Here is a 26,625-nt window from a genome sequence, read left to right as displayed (position 1 = left end):
CATTTTTTCCCGCTCAAATAACGGATATATCATATTCAAACTTTAATTTAAAAATTGGATCCATAAATGAACCTTGACACTTGAGATCATGTTTGACGTTCGCTTAGTCGACAAAAATACCACAGAGGTTCAACTTTTTAACACCGGGGTTGTTCCTGTCTGACATTTCGGAAGGCACACGGAAAACAAAATACACCCAAAATTTGAGTTTAAACCAAGGGGTGTGACAAAATTTAAAAATAAACTTAAAAAATGTTTTTTGGTCTTCAACTAACGGAAAACATTAGAAAATTGAGTAAACATATGTTTTTGAGCTAAACTTAAGCGTTTGGCACTAAAATTGGGACAGGGCTTTAGGACCCTATTTGGAACATTTTTCGCAATCTACATTGCAATTTTGATGTTTGTTTAATAGGCCTCAACTCGGTTTCCGTCAGATATAGAAATCAGGCCTTTTTGAGAAAAGGCCGCATTTGCGATGAATATCCTGGTTAGCGGAAAATGAGATGGGGCCTTTTAAAAAAATGTTATTTTTTCAACTTTTATGCATATTTTCAAATGTTCATTGTATGTTTTAGTAACAATAGGCTCTTATACACTAAAATCATTCGAATCCCCTGGCGAGAATCATTCGAATCCCCTGGCGAGAATCATTCGAATCCCCTGGCGCGATTCATTCGAATCCACTGGCGGGATTCATTCAAATCCCCTGACGGGATGCATTCGTATCCCTTGACGAAATTCATTCGAACCCATGGCGGGATTCATTCGAATCCCCTGGCGGAAAAGGGAAGTTCGTGGGCTAGAGCTTGAAATCTCCAATTTCTTGAACAGAGATGGCTGAACACAGTTTTAGCTGGAACTAGAGCAGGGACAATTCTTTCAATCAACAAAGGCTTCATGTCAATGACAATTGTTTTTGCTTCATTAAGTACACTTGGATGTTCACAGCGAGATCTTAAATTCCTAAAATCATTCCTTTGGCCCTGCAAAGAATGAAGGTGATGGATGAATATGAAATGACGTTATTTTGATATTTAATTCCGATTGTGCAGAGTTCCCTTAAAATCCTAGCTAAAGCTTTGTGCAATCGTTAATAATATTTACAAATATTGCCCGCAAATAGTTAGTCGTGCGTCACTCACAGCGAATATCTACAGAGTAGCCATACCATTGGTTAGTTTTTCAAACTTCTACGACCTAATGTAAACTTCGCCCCAAAGAGTTGAAAGGTTAGTACCGATACGGTGCAATCACAATTCAAACCCCCACCAGTCATTTCAATACCTATCCAGTCGGCTATTACTGATTTGATATACCTTGGGGCTAGCCGTCAGCGATGACGACGGAAGCGGAGACTGAGCGAACACGTCCGAAAGCTTACCATCACTGCTAGCGCTCTCCGATTGGGACAAATCGGTAGCTTGTACCGTCGAATCCGTTGTTGTTCCCTTGGACCTAGAGCAGAGTCGCAGTAGATTTTTATTGGACATATAGAGCAGGGCCCCGGAAACAAAGAGGACCCCAACAACAACAATTGTGATAATTACTGGCAATCGGACGTCCTCCGGTAGACTTGAGTGAGGTGGTGGAATTGGTAGATAGGCCTGTCGATCGTCAAGCTCGGATTCAGCGAGCTTAATGAGTTCTTCGCGAGTTTGGTCCGGCCTCCACCAAGTCCAAACACCACCGAAGTTTGCCGGGTTTGCCGCTGGATCTGCTGGTTTGTTGCGAGGCTTGGTGGCTAGCCGACGATAGGTTTGAACTGTTGAGCGAAGTTCCCGAAACTTCATGGGAAACTTGTGGGACAGGTCGTTCAACTCGCATGGATCGTTGATGATATCGAATAAGCATGGTCGCTTTAGCGGATTGCATTTGTTAGCTTCTGGCTGATGATTGCAGTTGACGCGGGCGTGCTTCCGTAGATACTTGATCGTATCCCGAGAAATGGTTTCCCCAGCCCATCGGGTTATTTCGGTTTGCAGGACCAAGTCGATGTACTGATCATCGCTAAGTGTTTGATCTGAGGTGTTAGGCTGTCCGTACCACCCATCGTAAGATCCGTTGGAGTACGTGCCGTTGACGAACTTGAAGCCGTTTTCCATGTAGCTACTGTAGCCGTAGATTTCGTCGATCATGTTCAGGACTACGCGGCGGGGATTGCCCGTATCGTACGATAAGGCTTCCCACTGGTCCTGGCCGTCAATTTCCGAGTGGTCCTTGGAGAACGGGATGTCTATGCCTGCGGCCGAGGCCAGGGTCGGTAGCCAATCGGAGATGTGGATGAACTGGTTCGAAACCCTTTGCCTCTCTTGCAGAAGTGGACTCCAGATGGCAGCTACGCAACGAGTTGCCGCTTCCCACGGAACGCTTTTGATCTGATAAAGGGGAAAGTTGGTTAAACAAGGCCGTTCAGCGTTATATATGATACTTTACCCCTCTTAGTGGATAGTTCGATCCGGTGTTCGCATGTAGCGCTGCCGTTGGTGCTCCGTTGTCTGACATGAAAAGGATGATCGAGTTGTCTAGCATATTTTTGGATCTTAAACTGTTGAAGATTTGTCCAACGCTGTCGTCCAGTTTGGAAACCATTGCTAGAATGAGAATTAGGCTTAAAATATCTGAAGACCTGAAACCATCTGCGAGGCCTTACCCGCATAGATTCTTCTCCTCTCATCTGAGATGTAATCAAACTTCCTAATGTCTTCTTCGGGAGCTTGTAGTGGATCGTCGTCATTCGCCGCATGTGGAGCAAGATGGTTCACCACAAGGAACAACGGATCTTTCGTGTCGTGTCTTTCGATGATGGACGATGCCGCCTTAGTGAAGTGGTCCGTTGCGTAGGTTCCGTTGGAATCGTAGTCTACGTTCAGATTATTACGCATATCATAACCCTGGAAGCTCTTCGGCGGAGAGAATTTCAAGGTATAGTCCCAGTAGTCTACGTATGGTCCCAGATATCCGACGTGCGTGTCGAACCCCCTCATTGTCGGTGTGTACTGCTTTGCCGAGAATCCGAGATGCCATTTGCCCACCAGATGTGTCCGATAGCCGGCTTCCTTAAAGTACTCCGGCATGATTTTCTGGTCCAGGCCAAGGCCCCATGGTTCGTCGGAAACTATGACATAGTGTTGCATTCCAATGTTGATCGGATTCTTTCCGGTCATCAGCGATGCCCTCGAGGGAGTGCACATCGGTGCGGTGTAGTGTCGATTAAGGATTATTCCGTCGTAAGCCAGTGCGTCGATGTTGGGCGTCGGGATTTGGTTGGACCCGTGGAATCCGACATCGTTCCAGCCCATGTCGTCGGCCATGATGATGACGATATGGGGTCGCTGGCCATTGTCGGGTTCACTGTTCGTTGATGGAATTGCGAGCAACAGGAGAGCACTTATCAGCAAAACGCTGATCAAGTGGTACAACATGGTTCAGCGCAGAGCTTGATGAAAATCTGTGGGAGAAAAGTTTGCGATATCATTCACGTTGACGTAGGTACTTTTGGTTGTAGAGATAAAACACCGGCACTCAAATGCTGACCACTTTTATCTTAGCTTGCCTCGCCGGAGCCGTCGGCGGTGCTATCAGACAAAACATTTCGGTATCATCTTGTAGCCGTAATGAAGATTTCATGTCTGTTTGTAATTGCAACTCATTGAGGCTGTTTATTCAGATGAAACCAATTCAAGGTATACGCGATATTTGAGATAAATATCAGATATGCATGGGTATGTATGTTGATGAATTTAATTTGTTCTCCTAAGGTTTTTATCAGGGGCAGATATGGTCGACGTGGAAATCATTATTTAGGGTCGACTTGCTTTTTTCATTACTGGCTTCTTTGTTGAGGCTGCATCATCACGATCTTTTCGATCTGTTTTTGCTAGGACGTTAAATAGGTACTCTGTGCTCAAAGCAAATGCTTGTTTACAGATTTGACATCCGCCCTCACTCCATTTTTGTTTCCGAAACTCAATCAGTTTTCGATAACTAGGGAGTTTTAGAGTTTGAGACCCATTCCGTTGCGATCAAGTAGGTATAGTCTTCCTACGCCAAACGATTGCAAATCTGTGTTGTTCTTGACCTCATGGTGATGATGATTATCTTATTCAAATTTGCTCTCACTTAAACGATGATTTGGATATTCGGTAAACCCAATTATAACCACTGAGCCCGAATAGCCGTAGCATTAAACGAGCAGCTATTTAGAAAGACCATGCTGAAGGTTGTAGGTTTGAATCCCACCGGTTGAGGATGTTGAATATTTTCCCAACTTCCCAGGGCATAGAAAATCTTCGTGCTTGCCACTCACTACACTACGCTCAATTGTTGGAAGAACAGCTGTACCAACAGTCGCTATTCAGGATCAGTAGCGTCTTCCATGTGTAAGTACTAGTGTTCTCATTACATCGCGTAACAAAAATAAATCGCATTATTGCGTGTCTCAAGAATTAATTTATGTCTTAAGTAGATTTGGGGTCGCTGAATCTGATGCAGTTTTCAGAAATGTCCCTGCACGTCACAATTTTTAGCTACAGGTCGTTCTATAAATCACTGGTTTAATCGATGTTTACATAAAATTTAAACTATGATTTATCAAACTTTTTTGTGATCTAATCCACCAATCATGCAAAACAAGACTTCAACTTTCATTTCAGATATAATTTGGTTGAAAATGAACGACAAAATTCAGATAAAATCCATTTTTTCAACAAGCTTGCAGTCTCCATATAAAACTTTTCGTTTCTCTTATACACACTTAAGGCCCAAGTCAGTGGCGCGTCTGAGATGCGCGCGGACAACTTTGATTGCAATTTTAACAAATATGACTACTTTTTTTCAAAATTCTAATCTCATTTGTCTCTTCGAAATTGATAGGAGATCATTTCTTGTGAAGAAATAATGTTTATAAAGTTATTAGACTTAGCTGGAATGTCTTTTGAGTGGTAAATGAAATGCCGAAAATATAAGACATTGCTTGCTATTTCATGTGATAGAAGCTGTTTGGGCGCATATTTTGAAAATTGGAAAACATCCATCGTAGATATTTCCTCAAGGATTATTCCTGTAAAAACATATTTCCTATAAAATTACGCAGGAATACGGGAATGTCTTTTAAACGCGATTTAAAAATCATAATTACCATAAAATTGGCCAACCAAAGTCATGAAACGATCGATGAACCAGTCTTAGTTCATACCAGGGCAAAATGAATTCTAGGAGTAATCCACGTTGCAGCTAATGGGAAACTTTCTGGTGGTTGGTGAGTTATGATGATAGATATTTTTTTCGTAGATATGTACAATTTTATGGTGAAAGTTCAAAATGATAATTTCATTTCGTATCATGTGATATAGATGCTACCTGACATCTATACAATCCTTATAATTCGATACACATATATGGAGTGGGATTCCGATATAGCATTTAAATATATTTCCTACATCCAAAAACTAAATATTTTTGCAGGACATAAATTTTGTACTATTTCTTTACCAGTGCATTGCGTATTTCTTTCAGCACTGGACTATCGTAAAAGTTTTTACAAGTGGGGGAACGCTAATAAAAGTGCGCGATTCTATCGAATCGAGTCGGTGTCTTCAACGGGGTTATTCATCGCAGACCAAAGAATAAGTGCATTGTAGACATCAACGTGATTCGTTGCAATCCCGTTCCTTTATTCCCAGTCCAGCAGTGAAAGAAATACACAATAACTATGTTCACCTAACTGTGAGTCCAGTGGCGTAGCTAGGGTTTTCGGGGCCCGGTGCGGAGTCAGATTTGGGGGCCCCTTAAATAGAGGTGTATGTATTAAATCATTTAAATTTATAGTAAGATAATGAGACTCGTGTTGGATTGAAAATATCCTACTTATTTATTTGAATGACTGGTTTATCATTCAAATTACTGAATTTGATTCTTCTTCTTTCTGGCGTAACGTCCCAACTGGGACAAAGCCTGCTTCTCAGCTAAGTGTTCTTATGAGCACTTCCACAGTTATTAACTGAGAGCTTTCTTTGCCAATTGAACATTTTTGCATTTGTATATCGTGTGGCAGGTACGATGATACTCTACGCCCTGGGAGTCGAGAAAATTTCCAACCCGAAAAGATCCTAGACCGGAGGCATTCGAACCCACGACCCTCAGCTTGGTCTTGCTGAATAGCTGCGCGTTTACCGCAACGGCTATCTGGGCCCCATACTGAATTTGATATTGTCATGATAACCCATCGGCGAAATTCAGTTATTATTCCTAGTTTAAATGATTTTGCAATTAATCTTGGTAGAGAAAATAAATTTGAGGATCAAAAAAAAATTAAAAAAAAAAATCAAGTTTATAAGATTACGCCTGTTGAACAACAACAACAATTTTTACCATTTACTAATACCGATAAATGAAGAATTAACAAAATATATTGCTATGAGGCTATATTTTCAAATCTAACTTCTCTGAATAATAGAATAATTTTGACAATTCTTGAGAGTGATGAACATAGAAACTTTGGCAGTATTATAACAAATAGACTCGATTTTCACGAAATCTTGGACAGGATTTGCCATGAGTTCTGGATACGATCTTCGCTGGTAACATGGGTAGGATTCTTACAGAATCTTCAACAGGATTCCATAGACTTCTAGCTAGAATTTTCATTGCCAATGTTAAAAATGGAATCCTGGACAACATTTTCAAAGATTTCAAGATAGATTTCCGAAACAAATATTAGGCATAATTCAGAAAGAATCCTAGGCACAATTCTTTTAAAATTCCGGGTCCTGAGTCTCACAGAATTCTAAGCAGGATCTAAGCAGGAATTCTTGTATAATTCATATAAAATCTTCGGTATTATTATTACAGGGTCCTAAATTTCTGAGGAAGACTCTTCAACATATCCAGCTTTTTACGAGCGTTAATCGCTGCCACCAAGTTGCTCACTTTCTGGTAGGGATCAGTTGATTTGGTGTTTGGCTTGGTTCAGTATAAAATGGACTGATCCCTACCTGAAAGCGAGCCTGTTTGCGACAGCCGTTAGCGCTCGTAAAGAGCAGGATACTGTGCAATATTATTATATGATTTCTGAAAGGACTCCCTCAAAATTCGCCAGAATTTATCTGTTTTTTTTTTGTTTCTACAAAAAAAGTTGCTTCATTTACTGACATTCGTCTAATTTCATGCGAATTATTTGAGCATTTTTAAAAGGGACCGCCTCACAAAATTGTTACTGCGATTTGACCCACGATTCAAAGAGGTTGGACGGCATGATATGAACTGTTGCTGTATAAGTTAATTGAAGATTCTCAGGAGGAATTCCTGGAAAGATTCATAAAAGTTGTTTTTTTCTAAAGTAATCCTCAAAAATAATAATTCGTATATAAATCAAATAAGGTATTTCAGAAGAATTAAAAAATAAATGATTGATGATTTCTTTGTTTTTGGTAAAATTGTTAAAGACATAGAAAGCTATCTGAGAATGAAAAAAAGTTCAAAATCTATCCAGCAAGTCTCGTAACATTCCGAAGCATATTTCATAGTTCAGTGATTACAACCCATCATTGAATAAGACATGGAAAATCTACTGAAAAAAAAAACTTTAGGGCTAAATTAGCTGCTCCAATAACGCTAAGGTGTCTCACAAATCCTTTGCGTTAGGATTGCATTGTCCACTCTAGTTTACTGTCAACATGATTTATAGCGGCATGATTTAATTATGTCGGTGTATTTATAATTCAAATTAATGAGTTTTTATATATTTTTTCGAGAAGAAATCTTAAATTGGAATAAAAATGTTTTCGAGAAATCTACAATTCAAAAATAGAATTGAAAGTGTGGATTAGTTTCTGTACATTTTCTTTCAACTATTTGACCAATAACACTGCGGAACACTTGTTTGTCTCAAGCATCAAAATACAGCTATCTATTTAATTGAGGGTTGCTGAATCTGTTTTCATAAATATCATAGCACGTCTAGTTTTTGAGATCTGACAGTTGAAAATTTCAGCCAACTTGCATGATAATTTATGCACTTCATTTGCCACAGAATCCTAACTTCATTTGTATAACAATTATTATCAACAAAGTTTATAATGCTTTCGATGCTCAAAAGTTTTTTTTTATGGTTTCGAAAAATGTTGAATTTAGTCATATAAGAGAAACGAAGAATTTTGGATGGAGGCTACAAGCATGCAGGAAAAATCGATTTAATCTAAATTTGATCTTGTAATTTCAACCAAATTATATCTGACATGGAAGTTAAAGTCATATGTATATTGCATGCTTGGTGGATTAGATCACAAAAATAGTTAAATCATGCATTAATTTTCAGGTGAACATGAATGAAAACAGTGTTTTATACAACTTTGACGACCTGTAGCTAAAAAATGTGACGTGCTGGAACATTTCTGAGAACGGCATCAGATACAGTAACCCCAAATCTACTAGAGACACATACAGTCGACTCTCCATAACTCGATATTCAAGGGACCATTGACTTATAGAATTATCAATTTATAGAACATACTAATACCAAAAATTTTCAAATCAAAGGCCTAAATTTCCAATACTTCTATGATCACTTCTGCAAGCAAACAATATCATTTTGTTGATAGCATTTTGAAAAAATATATCTTTGAACACTTTTTTCAAAATGTTTGAAAAATTCCTTATTTTTACTATTTTTTTTATTTTTATGTTTTTAAACTTTTATTACAACTTGCAAGTCTTTTATTCACTGCCAAACCAGAAATGGTCCATGTCTCCCTGTATAACAAGGGTTTCAAGATGGATATCGAGTTATGGAGGTAAATTTTCCTCCCACGTGGCATCGACTAATGGAGACATAGAGTTATAGAAATATCGACGTATGGAGAGCATGATGTATAGGAATTTGAAGGGATCGCAAAATTCTTCGAGTTATAGAATATATCGAGTTATAGAACATCGAGTTGTGGAGAGTCGACTGTAATTTGATCTATGAGACACGCAAAAATGTCATTTGTGTTACACTGTGTATCCTTTTTGGGTTATCCTCAAGTATGTATTCTTAATGTGTACTAGAAGATCTCAGACAGCTTTCTTAGACATGGATTGTTGCATATGTGCTTACATTACTTAACACTATCGTTTTTTTTTGTTGTTGTTGAACCTCCAGCTTTCTCGTTCTACTATTAGATAATTTAGCAATAAATTCTTAAAGAAGTCCTTAAACTCGCATATGCTTCAATTCTTGTTGGAACCATTCCAAGTATTAGACACCACACAAAACAATAAGTGAACATTGGACTTAATAAGAATACGATTTTTGGGGCCCCCAATATGCAGATTTGTTTACTTGAATAAAGTATTTTACTGTGTACCCAAAAATCAATGTGATTCAATTAACTGTTTTGCAAAATTGAAATTGTGTTAGAAATATACGGACCCATATCACATATACTAGTTGATCAGGGGCCCCTACAAATTATTAATTCAGGCATCTTTTAAATTGGATTTTGCATTCATGGTTTACATATTAGTTCAGTGGTAGAGGAATTTCCAATGCTATGAAGAATTTTGTCCACGATTTTGGGGCCCCTGGAAATCTGGGGCCCGGTGCGGACCGCACCCACCGCACCCCCCTAGCTACGCTACTGTGTGAGTCATTTTGCTAATGATGTAGGATGGGTGATCTGCTCGTATTGATATTGGTATCACATGTTGATTACTTTGAGACTCGAATTCTTGGTTCAATTTTAAATTTTTCTGCAAATCATTCTGAGCAAATCTGCAAATCTTCTTAATTCTGTGGAATAAATTATATTGTGTTATAAAACAATCTCGAATCTAGGATGACTCGGCCAGATGGGCCTTGTCACCGGGGTACCCCTGACTTCTGGTCACGGCCACGGAAGTCGTCTGGGGCGGGTAACAACCACCTCTTTTCCCAGGGTCGGCTCTTCGCTGTGGTACTGATCAGTGCCCAAAGTAAAACAACACCACTTTATCACTTTAATTAGGTTTTTATTACACTTACTGTGTGGCGTGTATGGTGTAGTGTGAGTTGCTGGCCAGCTTACGGGGTACTCGGGCGATGCGGATGGGTGGGCTCTCGAGGATGAACGGGTGGCGTGGTGTCCCCCAACAAGATGGCCGCCGGTTGGCGTGCCTCCTACTTGTAGATGGACCCGGGGAGGGCCTACGGCGGAGTGCCTGGAAATCCGGCTTGGATTTTCCCTGGGCTCAAGCTAAGAAGCAACAATGGGTCCTATTGTGGCACGAATGGGAGGTCTTAGGGCTGGGTCTGACTAATGGCGTTTGAATATCTTCCATACCTGACTTCGCTGGTAATTTATCACCGAATTCTTTTTAACGAACGATTATCCTCCACGATAAATATCACAATTTATCTATATAAGGCACTTTAGTGACTAACTGAATTTTAACTGAATAGTTCTTTACACTTTGGTGGTTCAAGTTGGAAAGAACTATCTTATCCTTCAGACCCCTTAGCTAACCTCTAAGCCCCTCCCCCCCTCTTCTGAGCCACCCACTTATCCACCACCCTTCTCCTTGATCCATTCCAAACTTCCAATGCCCACCTTATCCTTCTGTCATCCCGTGATATATATTGTCAAGTTGTTTGTGTAGTATGTATAGTGTGCTAACAATAATTCCTGACATTCAATTTGGCGGTTGATTGATTGGGAGTGGCTTACCTATAGTATATAATTCAAAAAGTAAACTGTTATACACATATTGTTCTACAAATTCATGCCGAACTCTAGTATGGCATACCTCTCTTATCTCCTAGTTTATTACTCACTAGCTCTGGATTGGAATTATAGGGTAAACGTACCAGAATGGTAACACTACCCCACACTCCCCGTAAAAATAAATTGATTCATCAATTTATTTTGAAATATATTTATGACTACTATCAATTTATTTCCGGAAGACTATTGTAGAACTATACTCCCAGGGTCGAGTTTGCCTTTCGCAAGCATCGGAATCCGAAAGAGCTTATATTTCAACGTCTTGAGTACTTAATAGAAATTTTGCCGACAATAGGCATGTAACCATTTACAAACGTATTTACCCTTACTCTCTTGATCAATTAGTCTCATCCCAAGATCTCAACAAAGTTGAGAGGATGAACCTTTATCGAACACTACTTATATACTGGCAAGAGCTACACGAGATAAAGCTGATCTCAAGCGATTTATTGGCATGGTGATTGTGGTTGGACGAGTTTGTGTAGATATGGAAGTTTGTGAGCTATTTTGGAATTTCGACTATGTTGGATTTTTGACCATTGCTACTGGACAACCGTAGGAAAAATATTAGCGCTAGATATTTTTCGTAGCCCAATGGAGTGGTGGCATTTTACATTTTTGACGACATTGACCGGTGATCCTCCTATTGTGCAAACTACGATATCGTTGAGCGTGATCATCTAACTTAACAGCAAAATGACTAAAGAGGAACTATATAAATATGGAAATTATTGTTATGAAATCCTACCATACAATCGAATACCAAATGATCTGATCTTGAACTCTATCTCACTCTCAAGTCTCTAATTTATTGCTCGGAATTGACGAAGTGTATGGTGCACCTTAAAACTATCCCAACGATTTCCATCTGGGGAATCTAAATTAGCTAAAATAGTGAATTAATGGAATTTTCAATTTAATTGATTATAAATTCAGGAACTGCCATTCTCCGGGCCTCCTGGTCGGAGATCGGCCGCAGAGAAGATTCCAATATTTTTTCCCGAACTGTCTATGAGCTCGTACGAGCTTGTGCCACGGCGGGCTACAATCGTACAGGGAATGTATGTAGGTCCCAATTTAGCGTTGTAGGCATCTGCTGCTGAGGATTGGGAAAAATTTCGACGGAAAACCTTCTGGCCGACTAGGTAGACAGGTGCAGGCTTCTTGAAACGCAAATTATAATTATGAGCACTCTTCTCGTGAGCTCTTATGAGATTTTTCTGCACCGTATCGAATATGACCTTATCAATATTGAGCTTCTGCTCAATTCTGTCCCCCTCAGAGATCTCCTTTGTATCCACGTCGAGCCTGTGTTCATCACCGTCTGCCACAATCTCGTGACCGTAGAGCACTCGGTATGGAGTGAACCCCGTCGACGAGTGACGTGTGTTATTGATGGTATACTCGATCTCTGAGATCCGAGTATCCCACAAACGCTGATTCGTCTTCACATACGTACGAATACACGAGGTAATACTGCGATTTAGCCTCTCGACTGGGTTCGCCTGACTGTGGTGGCGTGCATTAGCCCAGTGTTGAACGTGATATCGATCGAGAAAGGCTTTGAATTCCTTGCTGAGGAAGCAGCTGGCATTGTCAGTAATTAATATCTCTGGCACAGAGTACCTTCTAAACCAGTGCTGTTCTACCAGACGGATTACAATATCGGAGGCAATTTTCTTAACGGGAAACAACATCGTCCACTTGGAAAACAGGTCCATTAGAACGAGGAGGTGTGTGTTACCTGATTTACTGCGTGGCAACGATTGGATAAAATCCATGGAAAGTATTTGAAACGGTTTAGTCGTCAAACGTTGTTTGCCCATTTCTGGGTGCTGAGAAACGTTTGTTGGCTTGACCTCTTTACACTGGTGGCAGCTCTGAACGTATTTCTTTATAGAAGCGGCCATATTGGGCCAGAAATACCGCTGTCGCACCTTATCCAGCAATTTCTCGTAGCCTATATGAAACGCGTTATCATGTTCCTTCTGAAGGACTTCTTTTCGAAGACCTTCTGGCACACATAACTTCCATTCGTACCGGTAATCAAAGACTTCTGTCTTTGTCGGTACGAACTTGTACAATTTTCCTGCCTCCACACGGTAGTCCAAATTTGCCTCCGGAGATTTCTCAACTTTGGTTACCAGATCCTGATACCAATCATCTTCTGATGCTTCGAGCTCTTCAACAGCTCGAGAGAGCGCATCCGGGATAATATTGTCCCTACCTCGCCGATGTCGGATCTCAAAATCGTATCCCTGGAGGTCAATGCTCCATCTGCTTAAACGAGACGAAGTTTTCCACTTTCCATTCATGATGTGCGTAAGGGCTGAAGCATCGGTCATTACCACAAAATGCATCCCTTCAATGTAGGGGCGAAACTTAGCGATAGCTGAAATAACCGCTAATCCTTCTTTTTCGGTTGCAGCATAAGACTGCTGTGCGGGGGTTAATTTTTGTGAAAAATATGCGATAATCTTCTCGCCGTCATCGTGCACTTGTGTTAGCACGGCGGCTATAGCATTATCGCTGGCATCGGTTTGTATCTGAAAGGGTAACTCAAAGTTTGGATTACTCAATATCGGGGCCGATATCAGGCTCTCCTTAAGGCGAACGAAAGCTGTTTCGGCCTCATCGTTCCACACTATTCCTTTCGGTTTCTTCCTGAGCAGATTTGAGAGAGGAGCACTAATTTCGCTAAAGGCGGGAATGAAGCGCCTGTAATAATTTGCCATGCCCAAAAAGCGGCGCAGGGCACGAATTGAGTTGGGTCGCTCGTAGTTTAGAATGGCATCCACTCTCTCGGGATTTGGACGAATACCCTCAGAAGTTAATAAATAACCGAGATAGGGTAACTCAGTTACGCAAAACTTCGATTTTTGTAGATTAATTGACAAGTTTGCGGATTTGAGTCGCTTTGCCACTTCGCGGAGACTCTGAAGGTGGGCCTCAAATGTGTCGCTAACCACGACGATATCGTCGAGGTAAACGAACACATTTGGTTCCAGTTCACCATAGCCTAACACCTCGTCCATTAACCGAGACAAACTAGCTGGGCTATTGACGAGGCCAAAAGGCAATCTGGTGAACTGAAACAGTCCTCTACCCACCACAGAAAAGGCCGTATACTTTCTTGAGTCAACGTCGAGTGGGATTTGAAGAAACGCTTTAGTTAAATCTATCGTGGTCATGTACTTGCTCGCCCCTAGTCGACTCAGTATACGGTCTTGGTGGGGGAGAGGATAGGCGTCCCTTCGAGTACGCTCATTGAGACGCCGAGCGTCTAAACATAATCTCACGTCCCCTGAAGGTTTCACAACAGGAACAGTGCTGAGAGACCAGTCACTGTGACTCTTTTCAATAACTTTCTGAGTTAAGAGATTGTCAATTTCGCGATTAATTTTCCTCTGCATCTCTGGAGAGGTGGGGTAGGGGTTAATCCGAATTGGCGGAGATTGTTGGAATTCCTCTTTTATCTCAATTTTATGTGAGATCAACGGAGTTACACCAAGGGTCTCACCATCGATTGCTGCCTTGAAAAGTTGTTTAACGTTCTCAAGTTGGGCACTCTGCTCATCGGTGAGATCCGATACTGGTTCTCCCAAGGGATTCATTTCAACACTCTCAAACTCGTCAATTCTCACGAACCCGTCCCCTGTCTGTAGAGTGGGTTGAATATTAAACATTCTCCAGAAATCCTCGAAGCCCAAAATGAGTCTTCGTCGTAGTTCTGGAGCGACTAGTGTGGGTATGATTCGGGTTTGGTTACGAAAAGTGATCGGTAAATATACGAGACCTCTAACCGGTACATTTTTCCCTTCTGCTGTTTTGACTGAAGTGGGGGTTGGATGTATTTTCAATTTTAAAGACTTGATTAGTTTATCTGATCCGATTCCCAGCACCGATCGCTGGGCACCACTGTCTAGCAATCCTAGAACTTCAACACCCAGAACGTTAACCTTAGCAAAAGGTCTACCATCCCCCTGAATATGTACAAAAATTTCTTCGATACTGGGCTGAGAATCGTAATCAGATGTGAAGAGTGGCTCGAAGCCACAGGAACTCAGTTGAGAACCAATCAGATTGGGATTGGGAGGATTTTTGATGTTCACATCAGCTTGCCTCCTCAAGCTGATTCCTCCGGGTTTTTTGGGCAAGCCGGACAGGCGCTTGTGAAAACATCAGGAAATCCACACACCCGACAGAACATACCTCTTTTCTCGGAACATTCAGAATAGTGATGTCCGTGATTGCGGCAATTATAACAGGTCCCTATCGGTGGCCTCTGATATCTAGTGGGCACCGCTAAAGCCTTATCAGTTGTGGGCTTCTCCACAGATGGTTTGCTTCTCTCCTCTCTCATACCCTGATCTTTCCTCTCGATTTCCTTTCGATCCCTTTTCCCCTCCCCTGAATCTTTCGACTTTGGCTGGTTTCGGTTGTTGGTAAAAACTCGTGTGTTATTACCAGAGCTGCCAGTTTTACTTTTAGTTGGATTTGAGGTAATTTCACTTACTTGGCTACTACGTTGTCGATTCAAAGCCTCTGGCTGCTTTTGTAGAAAACTAAAGTTTTCATCAACTTTTCTACCATACCTTCGCAATTTACTCAAACTTTTAATTCCAGCTCCTGTTAAGGCGTTCTTATAATCGTGACGCATATTGCGCCAGATAATTTTGAACTTTCTCTTTTCAGATAACTGTTTAGTCATCGAATGGAAAATTTTTTGAATCTCATGGAAAAAGTCTGAAAACTTTTCCCCTCGAAGCTGGCGGCGGTTAGTTGCCTGAACTTCTAACTGAAAATCAATGTCAGGAGGAAGAAATTCTCTCTTCAACTCCTTCTTGAGTTCCGACCAATTTCGGAAATCACCATTCTCAACCCCGTCTATGTACCAATCCTTGGCACGACCCGAAAATAAATGTATGGCAGAACGAAATAGTTCACGATCCGAAACATCTTCCGACCGGCAACGCATTTTAACCTCTTTCAAAAATTCTGCTATTTTTCTTCCATCATCTTTACCGTCATACCTGATTTTCCATTCCGCTACAGGAATTCTCTTCATGGTATTCCTACTCTTCCTATGCTTCTTTTTCTTCTGATGCCTTTTCCTCCTTTTCCTCTCTTCCTCTGTCGAGTCGGATGAACTATCCACACTCGAACGTGAAAAATCTGAGCTCTCTGAGCTCTCTGACGAATCTAGCGAGAGAGTTTCCTCAGACGAATCGGATCTAGTATTTTTCTTCTTCTTGTTTCTGATTTCAGTTTTCCTATTATGTTTCCGTTTTTCTTTTCCTACATAATTTCCTTTCAATTCTCGTTTCCCAGCTTGTTCAATTTCCTCGCTGGAACTATCAGTCGAGTTAATAGTATTTTTCGGTGAGCTTCTAGTTTCAGTTCTCGCTTTCGACGATTTCGATTGAGAATGCGTAATTTGTCGCGAATCGTCAGAATCATCTGATCCCTGACTATCATGTTTATCTGCAGTTGCAGAAGTAACATTCATAGGCTGTACTCTCAAACTTTCATTCAAATCTGTTAATAATTTTTCCAAATTTTGTTTTCTCTTCATTTGTGATTCCATTTCCTTCTTTCTTTCCTCGGCCATTCTGATTTCCTGCTCACGCATTGATTTCTGCTGTTCTGAAGTCTGAATGACAAAATTTCTGAAAGCTGGCAACAATTGAGCCATATTGATTTCCTTTCCTTGTTCATATTCATTTAGCTTTTCCAAAATTTCCTCGGTTCTTTTCTTTGATGCTTCCATCTCTTTCCTTTTCTGATCAACTAAGCTAGAGTTTGTTCCTCCAACTGCCTCATCTATTTCATCCCCCTCATCACCGCTGTCGAGAGTCGCAACCGTATCATTTAAGGTTGCGATCTCGGTGCGTACCTCATCTAAAGCCTGTGTAATTTTCTCTCTTATTGGTTTGGGTTTAGTTGGATTACTCTGTGGGTTCAAAGGCTTCGATAGGTGAGTAGCTATGATCTGATCCATTTGGTTTTCGATTTCGGTAATCTCTGCTGAATATCGACGAGCATCTGTGGCTCTCGCTAACTGACCTATTCTCACGCGGTAATGTACGAAACGGGTTCTCATTTTCTCTTTCTGCCTAGCATCGGTTCTTGGGTTCTCAATTATCCCACCGATAACTTTGACGTGAGATCTGATGGTTTCGATCTCTTCTTTTGCAGACCTCCAAGTTCTGGCAAAAGCAGTGGGGTTTATTCCCACATTCCTCTCTTCCTTCATCCTATCCTTAAGCTTCCTACGTTTTACACTATCATGATCATCGAAATGGAACAACATGTTCCGAATTAAGAGCTCGTGTTCGACTTCATCTTCTGCGAGATGAGACACGTTCATCTGCCTGTATTCCGCTTGCAAATCCATGATATTTCTCTCACAATCACAATACCAATAAAAATTGTGTGCTCTGAAAAATAGATACTGTTCGAATCCTCTTGCAGTTAAATGATATTTCACGAGTCAAGACCCATTGATCAAGAAAAAAAATTGAAAAATAACCTAAAATTTGTTCGCGCGCTCCTATTTAGCACTGCTTTCGTTAAATGTATTCGCTCTTATCGACGTACGCGCACTAGTAAAAGCACAGATCTCGCAATATCTTCTGCAGAGAATGTGTTTCGCACTACACAATTCTAATTCGCTTCCCCTTTCTCCAATCCGAGCACATTTACGTAATCAATATGCATAAAACTAAAGCCTACTCCAATCTACTTAAATCCACTCCTACTTTGAGCTCTGATCAGTAAGCTTTCTTTAAGTTGGGCGCCAATTGTTATAAAACAATCTCGAATCTAGGATGACTCGGCCAGATGGGCCTTGTCACCGGGGTACCCCTGACTTCTGGTCACGGCCACGGAAGTCGTCTGGGGCGGGTAACAACCACCTCTTTTCCCAGGGTCGGCTCTTCGCTGTGGTACTGATCAGTGCCCAAAGTAAAACAACACCACTTTACCACTTTAATTAGGTTTTTATTACACTTACTGTGTGGCGTGTATGGTGTAGTGTGAGTTGCTGGCCAGCTTACGGGGTACTCGGGCGATGCGGATGGGTGGGCTCTCGAGGATGAACGGGTGGCGTGGTGTCCCCCAACAAGATGGCCGCCGGTTGGCGTGCCTCCTACTTGTAGATGGACCCGGGGAGGGCCTACGGCGGAGTGCCTGGAAATCCGGCTTGGATTTTCCCTGGGCTCAAGCTAAGAAGCAACAATGGGTCCTATTGTGGCACGAATGGGAGGTCTTAGGGCTGGGTCTGACTAATGGCGTTTGAATATCTTCCATACCTGACTTCGCTGGTAATTTATCACCGAATTCTTTTTAACGAACGATTATCCTCCACGATAAATATCACAATTTATCTATATAAGGCACTTTAGTGACTAACTGAATTTTAACTGAATAGTTCTTTACACTTTGGTGGTTCAAGTTGGAAAGAACTATCTTATCCTTCAGACCCCTTAGCTAACCTCTAAGCCCCTCCCCCCCTCTTCTGAGCCACCCACTTATCCACCACCCTTCTCCTTGATCCATTCCAAACTTCCAATGCCCACCTTATCCTTCTGTCATCCCGTGATATATATTGTCAAGTTGTTTGTGTAGTATGTATAGTGTGCTAACAATAATTCCTGACATTCAATTTGGCGGTTGATTGATTGGGAGTGGCTTACCTATAGTATATAATTCAAAAAGTAAACTGTTATACACATATTGTTCTACAAATTCATGCCGAACTCTAGTATGGCATACCTCTCTTATCTCCTAGTTTATTACTCACTAGCTCTGGATTGGAATTATAGGGTAAACGTACCAGAATGGTAACAATTGAGAGATTTCTAAATTAGTAAATAATATATCATAGGGTGCCGGTACCAATGGTTGTGATGTACCAGTAGATTGGACTATGGAATAAAACATACATTTTTGAATAAAAGCGACATGTGCTAATTTTGGTGAATAGATCACCTCTAGTTTAGTCGATTTGCCAAATTTCAGCTTTTTATTTTATCAAAAAGTCGTATAAATAATTAGGTTTACGCAACAAATTTGCTCCCTTGCACCAATAGTTGCCGTCGTGTTCCAGTAGTGGATCAACGGATGGAAGCAGTTTTAAAATTGATGTATAAGAATGAAGAAAAATTCCCAGAGATGATCTTTATGCTTCATTCGAAAGATATTAAATGCTGTTCCGAGGGAAACATGTAAAACCTATGTAAAAATTTACCATTTTGTTTTAAATTCCTTGTATCATTCTCGAACGTCTACTACTGGAGCACTAGCGCAACTACTGGAACACGTGTACCAATATTAGCTCGAAAGATTTTATGTAAAAAAATAGTTTTATCACTCTTTTTATGTTTGCCCATATAGTAGAGGTTGAAATCTTTCTGTTGACGCCAAAAGATCTCTGTTAAGGCTTTTCGTTATGATTCTTTATAGCTTAGGTAGTCCACTAATGGCACCGGCACCCTAAGTCATTTTTAATTTCAGAACAGTCGATTCTTAGCTTGGTCCTGGCGACCAACATGCTCGTATGTATCAAGCGAGCGTGTTTGTGCTGAACGTACTTAGTACGCAACTGATCCTAAATTAAATACAGTCGACTCTCCACATCTCGATGTTCTACATCTCGATATCTCTTCCTATGTCGATGATTGCTTCGGTTCCTTCATTCTGCATATGATTTCACTCTCCATATCTCGATATCCTCCTTATCTCGATATCTCCATATCTCGATGTGCTCCTGTTGATTTTTCGTTCCCAATTTACTCTCCGTATGTCGATATGACCAATATCAAAGGTTACTAGACCAGATTTAAGCAATTCAGAACAATTTGGAAACTCTAAATGCAGTTTATTTGTTTATTGTTTTCCTAGTAACGGAGTGATTTTTAATAATAATTAGTGTTCATTAAATTAATGTTCTTTGTCTCGATCTCTCCCTATCTCGATGGTCTCTTCGATATCGAGATATGGAGAGGCGACTGTATGTTCAAATAACAAATGGCATTGGAAATTGCAAGTGAATATTTATATCTCAAGGCTTTCTACGTGGGATGCTTGAAATTCATTGAAAATTTTTCTAATTCTTTGTGGCTGAGAACTTTGGACAGACAATTTAAATGCGATTATTGGGAATTTGTTCAATATTCCAATTACTGGCAGACACTGAAAAAGTTTGCAATATAAAATGGTGATTGTTAAAAAAGTCTTTGATAAAGTGTGTGAAATACTTCGTGGTAAAAACAAACAGAGCTCTGACTAGAAGACTCTCGAATATTTGAAGGCTCTTTGGAAGCATTCGAAAATTTTCGAATACCTGGGCATTTCGAAAATTCTGACAAATTTCTGAATGAGATTGGGCTATAAGAAAATTTCTGAATAATAGGAGATACGCATCTCGAGAGTTATATTTGCATACAAAGAAGTGTTTTAAAAGAAATTCTGAAGAGAATGGAAAAAGTATTTTCTCAATTTAATTTTCAATCAGACAAGCATCAGAAAATTTCTTAATAATATTTGCATAAGATGAGTATCTCCTGAACGACATTTGAGTGATATAAATGCTTTTTTAAAGGAATTCCGCTAAATGTATGATTAAGATGAGTATGAATGACTCCGGAATACTCGAATAATTTAGTTCCGAATTCTTGATAGCATTCGAGAATTATTGACATTTTTTTTCAATGAGATGAGGATTCCAAATATTTCTGAAAAATATATAAATGAGATGGGAATCTGTAAATGATATAAAAATTATAGATAGGTTTCTTGAAGAAATTCTGAGAAATATATGAATGAGCAGAGAAAAAATACTTCGAAATACTTGACTGTTTTGTGGAGTTCTTTGAATTATTTCGAATACTTGATGGCAATTAAGAATTTCTGACATATATTTGAATGATATTAGGATATAAAAAAAAATCTTAAAAGTAGGAGTATCTCGTCAGTGGTATTTGCATAAAAGAAATGTTTTGAAAGAAATTATGAAGAATGCATGAATGAGATAAGTATGTTTTAATTCAACTTTTAATAAGACATCGTAGTATTTGAACAATATAAGTTTTTTTTAAGAACTTACGCATCTGTATTTATAACTGAGATGAAAATCTTTCAAATGACTTCGGAATTGTTTAGTAATTTATGAAAACTTTGGATATTTCTCAATACTCGATACCAATTCAGTACTTTTGTCAAATAGTTTAATAAGATGAGGATTGTAAAAAGAGAAAAAAAAATGAATTAGTTAAGTATCTCGTGAATGGTATCCATATGAATGTATGAATGAGATGAGTATTTTAATAGACTTAAATATTTGAAATGTTTTGTAATTTATGGAAAAATCTTGATTCTCGATAGCAATTGAGAATTTCCCACAAACATTGGAATAAGAAGAGGATTCCAAAATATATCTGAAAAATATGTTTATGAGATGTGTTGAATTACTTGGTTTCTTGAAGAAATTTTGAAAAAAATATGAATGAGGTGAGAATTTGTTCAATGACTCCGTATTTCTGGACTTATGCAAATGATGTAAAACAAAACCAAATATAAGGACTGTTGCATTTACATGTTTAAAAAAAATATGAAATAAGGTTATTTTCGACAATAGGATCAAAAGTAATCAACTATTATTTGAACAAATATATAAAAGTATCCCCCTCGCTGTCACGAATAAATTGGGAAACAAATTTACCCATTTGGAATAGTAGCAAAAATGATAATCCATCGCTTGAGCAACAAGGAAACACTTTAAAATTGTTTAGGTTCACCAATACGCTTATTAGGGCCATAACGAATCACTTCTCAGCAAAACGCCGAAAATGAAACATTTTTTTCGAAAACGAACACATTTGCTTATACTGTAACGAAGCACTGCTTTTCTATAATTAAATATTCAAGTTTAATACAAATCTGTTCGGTTAATTTATTTCATAATGATGAAATGCGAATTGTGAACATTATTTTAGACGATTAAAAAACAAATACCCGAGGAGGAAAAAATGACTTGCAATAACTTTTGCATATCATATTTTGGTATCATACCATAATTAGGTATTGTTCAGTTGTCAATACCTTATTTTGGTATTATTCTGGTATTGGAAAAAAATGTTTAAAACTATTAAAAATACTTCATTTTGATATTCGATAGCTATTGAGGTCTGCTGGAGGTATTGAACTACTATTGAAAAATTTCACTTTTATATGAAAATCCATCTTGTATTATTTAGCTATTACAATACCTGATCTAATTATAAGCTTGGTATTTGTAGTATATGCAAATGGTATTATTTGAGGTAATTTACCTCTTATACAGGGCTCATTCATACCCCATTCAGGTTGTAAGTATTGGAGTTCAGTTTGGTATTCGCAGTAGTTATTTTCTTCTGCTCGGGTATTGAAGACAGGTCCAAAACTTCAAAGTTGTCCAGTTATGTAGTCTTTTGATAAAGTTTTCTCAAACTTACTGCAAATATGCTTGACTACTATATCATTTGAACACGGAGTGTCATTTCTATGAATAATTTTATTTGTAAACAGAATACTGTAAACACATTTTCCTGTAAATTTTCTTGATTTTGAACGAAAATACTGTTTTTGAAAATTCCGAAATCAATTGCGGATCTTGTCCTATTAAAACTGAACGTATCGTCTTCAACTTGTGGCTAATTAATACTTGTTTTGAATATGGCAAAATAGTTTGGATCACGCAAGCATGATCGTATATAATCATAGTTTGAAAGTAAGAATGTGTTTTGTAACATAATTAAATTACCGTCAAGCTACCATTCACCGTGCATTTAAGAAAAATTTGCACTTCAAAAAATTATATAACATTTTCAAATATTTTGAAGCGTACTAGAATACCACTATGTAGCGTGCAATTATATAATAATTCAAGGAAAAATCTGAAACTAGTGATGCATAACACAAAATTACTCAAAAATTATGTTTGAAAATGTCATGTTATGGTCGCCTCGTACCGTTCTATGTCACCATTTACCGTGCACACTAGTGCACCATTCACCGTGCGTATAGTTTTCGTCATGATTTAATTTTGTATCATGAAGAAACGTTGTTGGAGCAACTGTGTGGCTAGTAGTGTGCGCACTCATGTTTAAGAGTATTCAAATCTTCATTTACAATAAAAACCATAAAAAGTTTAAAAATTGACTAAATAATTATTTTTCATTAAAATCGTTATAGGGAGTTTCACTGTATTGTCCAAAACATTCCATATTCACTCAAAAACTAAATATGAAGTAGTTTAATGACGACATAACAATAAATCTAATATTACCGAATAATTTCATGCCTTTTACACTAATGCACGGTAATAGGAACCATATATAATAAGAAGGATCCATTCACCGTGCATTTGGGTTTAGACTGAATCACAATAAAATAATCTAATTTGCATAATCTCTTTGCTTATACGATGAAATACATCTTACTAATAGTATCCACAGTGGAAACTTGTTGAAATTTTGAAAAATTTCATACTCTATCGTTAAATTGAAAAATGTGAATTTTTGGGGTTTCTACTAAGAGTGTTGAAAAATCTCATTATCAAACAGAATTTACATGATTTTAACTACATATACTAGGTTTTTCAGAATGCTTTGTGACAAAAACTACTTCATTTCATCAGTTTTATCTTATTTTGCCGACAAAAGAATAATTTGTAAAAATTGTATGAATATTCTGTACGATTTTGTATGTGTGCACGGTGAATGGAGGCCGCACGGTGACTGGTGACTTAACGGTAAATGAGGAAAAATACAATTTTGGTCACGCACCTCTCATCCCCCAGTTTCGGACAGCTTGATTTATTATATGATATCTTAGTAATTTTTTCACCAGTGTCTCAAAATACATTCATTTTTCATGGATTCGTGTGTTACTTTTCATCATATATGAAAGAAGTATTTGATGGACAGCTTGCAAACTAAGTAAAACTTAAAATGTTGCAAATGCTATAAATTGGATGTGCAATACTATTCCTGGAGTAAAACCATTCGACGATGTATTAATTTACAGAAATCGAGCCATTTCCTGATTGTTGAGCCTCCTTTTTTTGATTGGCCATTATCAAAATGTTATGTCAAAATTCATTCTCTTATTTTCAAATTTATTTTTGTACTTGTAGCGATAATATTTACCAAAGATGGGTAACGGGATCACACAACCAGTATTTTTTGAATTATGAATTAAATTATGAAATGGCTTAAATATCTTCCACTATATAATTTGATTATATTTCATGTAGCTTGAAACTGATTGAGTACAAAAACAATATGATTAGTTTTTATCAATTGATCGGTTCAGTTCAATAACACCATTAGTTTTCATTCAATTGATGCTTACGCTTAATTTCAATTATTCACTACTTCTAAACACCCATTTATTTACTACTCGTCGCGATTTGTGTTGCGTTTTAGTACTGTTCCACATTCGCGTCGACCTGAATGGAACTTTATTTTCACGATCACTAACTGCTCAAGACTGAAATGATCGCACTTATATTTTAGCTATCATCAAATGTCGTTCTGGAAAATTTTAAATACTACCTTTTACTGCGGTAAATATTTGCAATTGGGCAAACGACGCTGCTAATCTTCTATTTGTTCGGTTATAAAATTTACTAACTACGGAACAACAAAGCGTGAATCAGCAGTTGAGCATCCGAAAATTGAGTCGTGTGCTTCTCACACGACGCGTCTTCTGCTGACCTTAACCGTTGACGTGAAGGCAATCTCGTGAAGTGGGCGATCGATATCCTCCAATTCAGCGCCGTTGTCAACGCACTTAATCACTGCCCAATTAGCCTCGAAAACTTCAGAAGTGGGTCCCCGTTCGGTAAGTTCGATCCAACGACTCAATTCAATTAGGAGATTCGAGCAGTTCTGAACTCAATTATGCACTCGCTTCCTCGCTCGATTTATCACTCTGTTAGACGCCCATTATATAAGTCACAGTGCTTCCTGAGCCATAAGTTCGTGGTCGAAAATATTTTACCCCCGAAAAGTTGTTTTCACAGGTATGATATCTTCAAGGAAGTTTTTTGGAACTGCTCTTAGGAATGCATTATTTTTTTGATGAATTTTCCTAACAGCGAGATAGATTTGCATTATTTTACAAAAATGAAAATTCGACAAAGTTGTACCTAGATAATTTTAAAGCATGATAATTTGCTGAACAACCCTTCTTTAGCTCTATCTTTTGGAGTTTAAGATATATGGGTTATTATTTGTGAACGATTATATTTTTGTTTGTAAATTTTTAAGATTTCAATTATGTTCTACAATCAACTTTTTATTGAGAGGGCCATCGAGTTAGGGAAGTATCGAGTTACAGAACACAAAACCAGTGCAACTGCGATCCAAGATACCATCGAGGTAACCATGAAAATCAACTTTTACCATGGTTCTCTAACTCGATATAGTTGTTCAAATCAATCGAAAACGCTTTTCTTCAGAAGACATTAATAAATTGATCATCTAAAATTGATTTCAATTAAACCTCAATGAGTCGATGTTCCATGACTCGATATCGATAAATGGAATCATACTAAAAACAAAATTACTTGTTTTCAAGAACACACCATTAAAGATCGCAAATTTCTTCTCAAACAAGGGCTTTCTCGAGAATATTATTTAGTTAAATTTGCCAAAAGTAATCTAAACAATATTAATGCTTAAGGAAAAGCAAGACTTTTGTTCGATATCCGTGTGACACGGGGATTTTTCCAGAAAACTGGAGGAAATTTCCAGAACCCCAATTAGTGCCGTCGGTACCAAAAGTGGTACAAAGCATGGATGCTAAATGTATGATTTGAGGAGGTTCTTCTTACGCTAAGGACGTCTGTCTTGTGAAGGAAGATACCAAAAAGTTTGAGTTCATTAGTTCCCGATTGTTACATTCCGAAAAAATTCTCTGAAGACATCATTTATCAAAACTTTTTCTATCACGAATTTGGTTCTTATGAAAAACTGTGAAGTGGCACGCCGTTCTACCACTAGGCATATGTAGATATTCGGCCCGAGTGGACGGCGGACGACAAACTTTTTGTTTGTACAAACTTGTTTACGTTTTGTTCTGAGTTCCCCGTTTTCCTGGGCTTCTTTTCACACGCGGAAGATCACTTTTGCTCTCTTTTGCCGCCAGGCCACGCTTCGCGGACAATTTAAAGTAATTTATTTTATGGTGGCGGAATATAACTTCGCGTAATCGATTAATTTAGCCAACGCGCCGGCCGCCCGGACTCGGAGACTCGATTGGGACGGACAATCGACAACTGGGACGGACGACTGACTACTCTCGACGGCGTCCAGAACTCGAATGGGACGGAAACCGGCCGGTACTAACCAGCTCACTGCCGCCAACGGAATTGAATTGAAAGTCCTGCCGTGGTGGTCACTTTTGCACATGTGTATCGCGTTTCTTATCATCACACGACGCAACAACTGGCAATATGACTATGTCACGATCAGTTGAGCAGTTTGCAGAACGCCTAGTTTGTTTTTGAGGCCGGTTTGCAGTCGTTATTTGAGAACAGGCGCTTCAGATAGCAAAATGTTAATGGTTTGAATTTCCATTTTCAACTAGATTAACAGAAAAATCCTTACTTCCCTAAGCAAACAGCTCAATTTGATCACAGGTTGTCAAATATTCGGATGTAAACCTTCAAAAGATTTCAAATCTCCGCAAGAATCCTTTGAAATATTTCTAGAAGTCTTCGAATGAAAAAAACAACTTATGAAGATATATCCAATGATATTGCCTTTGGAAACACTGGATGATTCCTGCACAAAATTTTACATGAAAATCAGATTTTTTTCGCGAGAATTCATCA

The 26,625-nt window shown here is 38.8% G+C and overlaps 1 protein-coding gene across 5 annotated transcripts; it reads right to left on the bottom strand.

Moving 5' to 3' along the window:
- Positions 1-903: 903 nt before the first annotated feature.
- On the bottom strand, positions 904-26,136 carry LOC110680266 (arylsulfatase B-like). Of its 5 annotated transcripts, XR_002502808.1 has the most exons (7): positions 25,861-26,136; positions 24,503-24,719; positions 2,654-3,451; positions 2,437-2,594; positions 1,551-2,378; positions 1,320-1,458; positions 904-986 (listed from the first exon to the last, which is right to left on the bottom strand). XR_002502808.1 is itself a non-coding variant. In XM_021856085.1 (6 exons), exons 3-6 carry the CDS (start codon positions 3,423-3,425, stop codon positions 1,393-1,395), a joined length of 1,824 nt encoding a protein of 607 aa, XP_021711777.1. In that variant the 5' UTR covers positions 3,426-3,451; positions 24,503-24,719; positions 25,861-26,136; the 3' UTR covers positions 904-1,392. The 5 variants fall into 5 exon arrangements, 4 of the variants coding, with proteins under 4 accessions (XP_021711777.1, XP_021711775.1, XP_021711774.1 ...); XM_021856085.1 differs by having other exon boundaries at positions 904-1,458; XM_021856083.1 differs by having other exon boundaries at positions 904-2,378; positions 25,787-26,136.
- Between the last annotated feature and the right edge of the window lie 489 nt (positions 26,137-26,625).

Source organism: Aedes aegypti, unplaced genomic scaffold (assembly GCF_002204515.2).
Source record: "Aedes aegypti strain LVP_AGWG unplaced genomic scaffold, AaegL5.0 Primary Assembly AGWG_AaegL5_hic_scaff_1138_PBJ_arrow, whole genome shotgun sequence".
Taxonomy (NCBI): Eukaryota; Metazoa; Arthropoda; class Insecta; order Diptera; family Culicidae; genus Aedes; species Aedes aegypti.
Note: the sequence above shows the minus strand (reverse complement) of the source record. Positions and strands in the feature narration are given on the sequence as shown.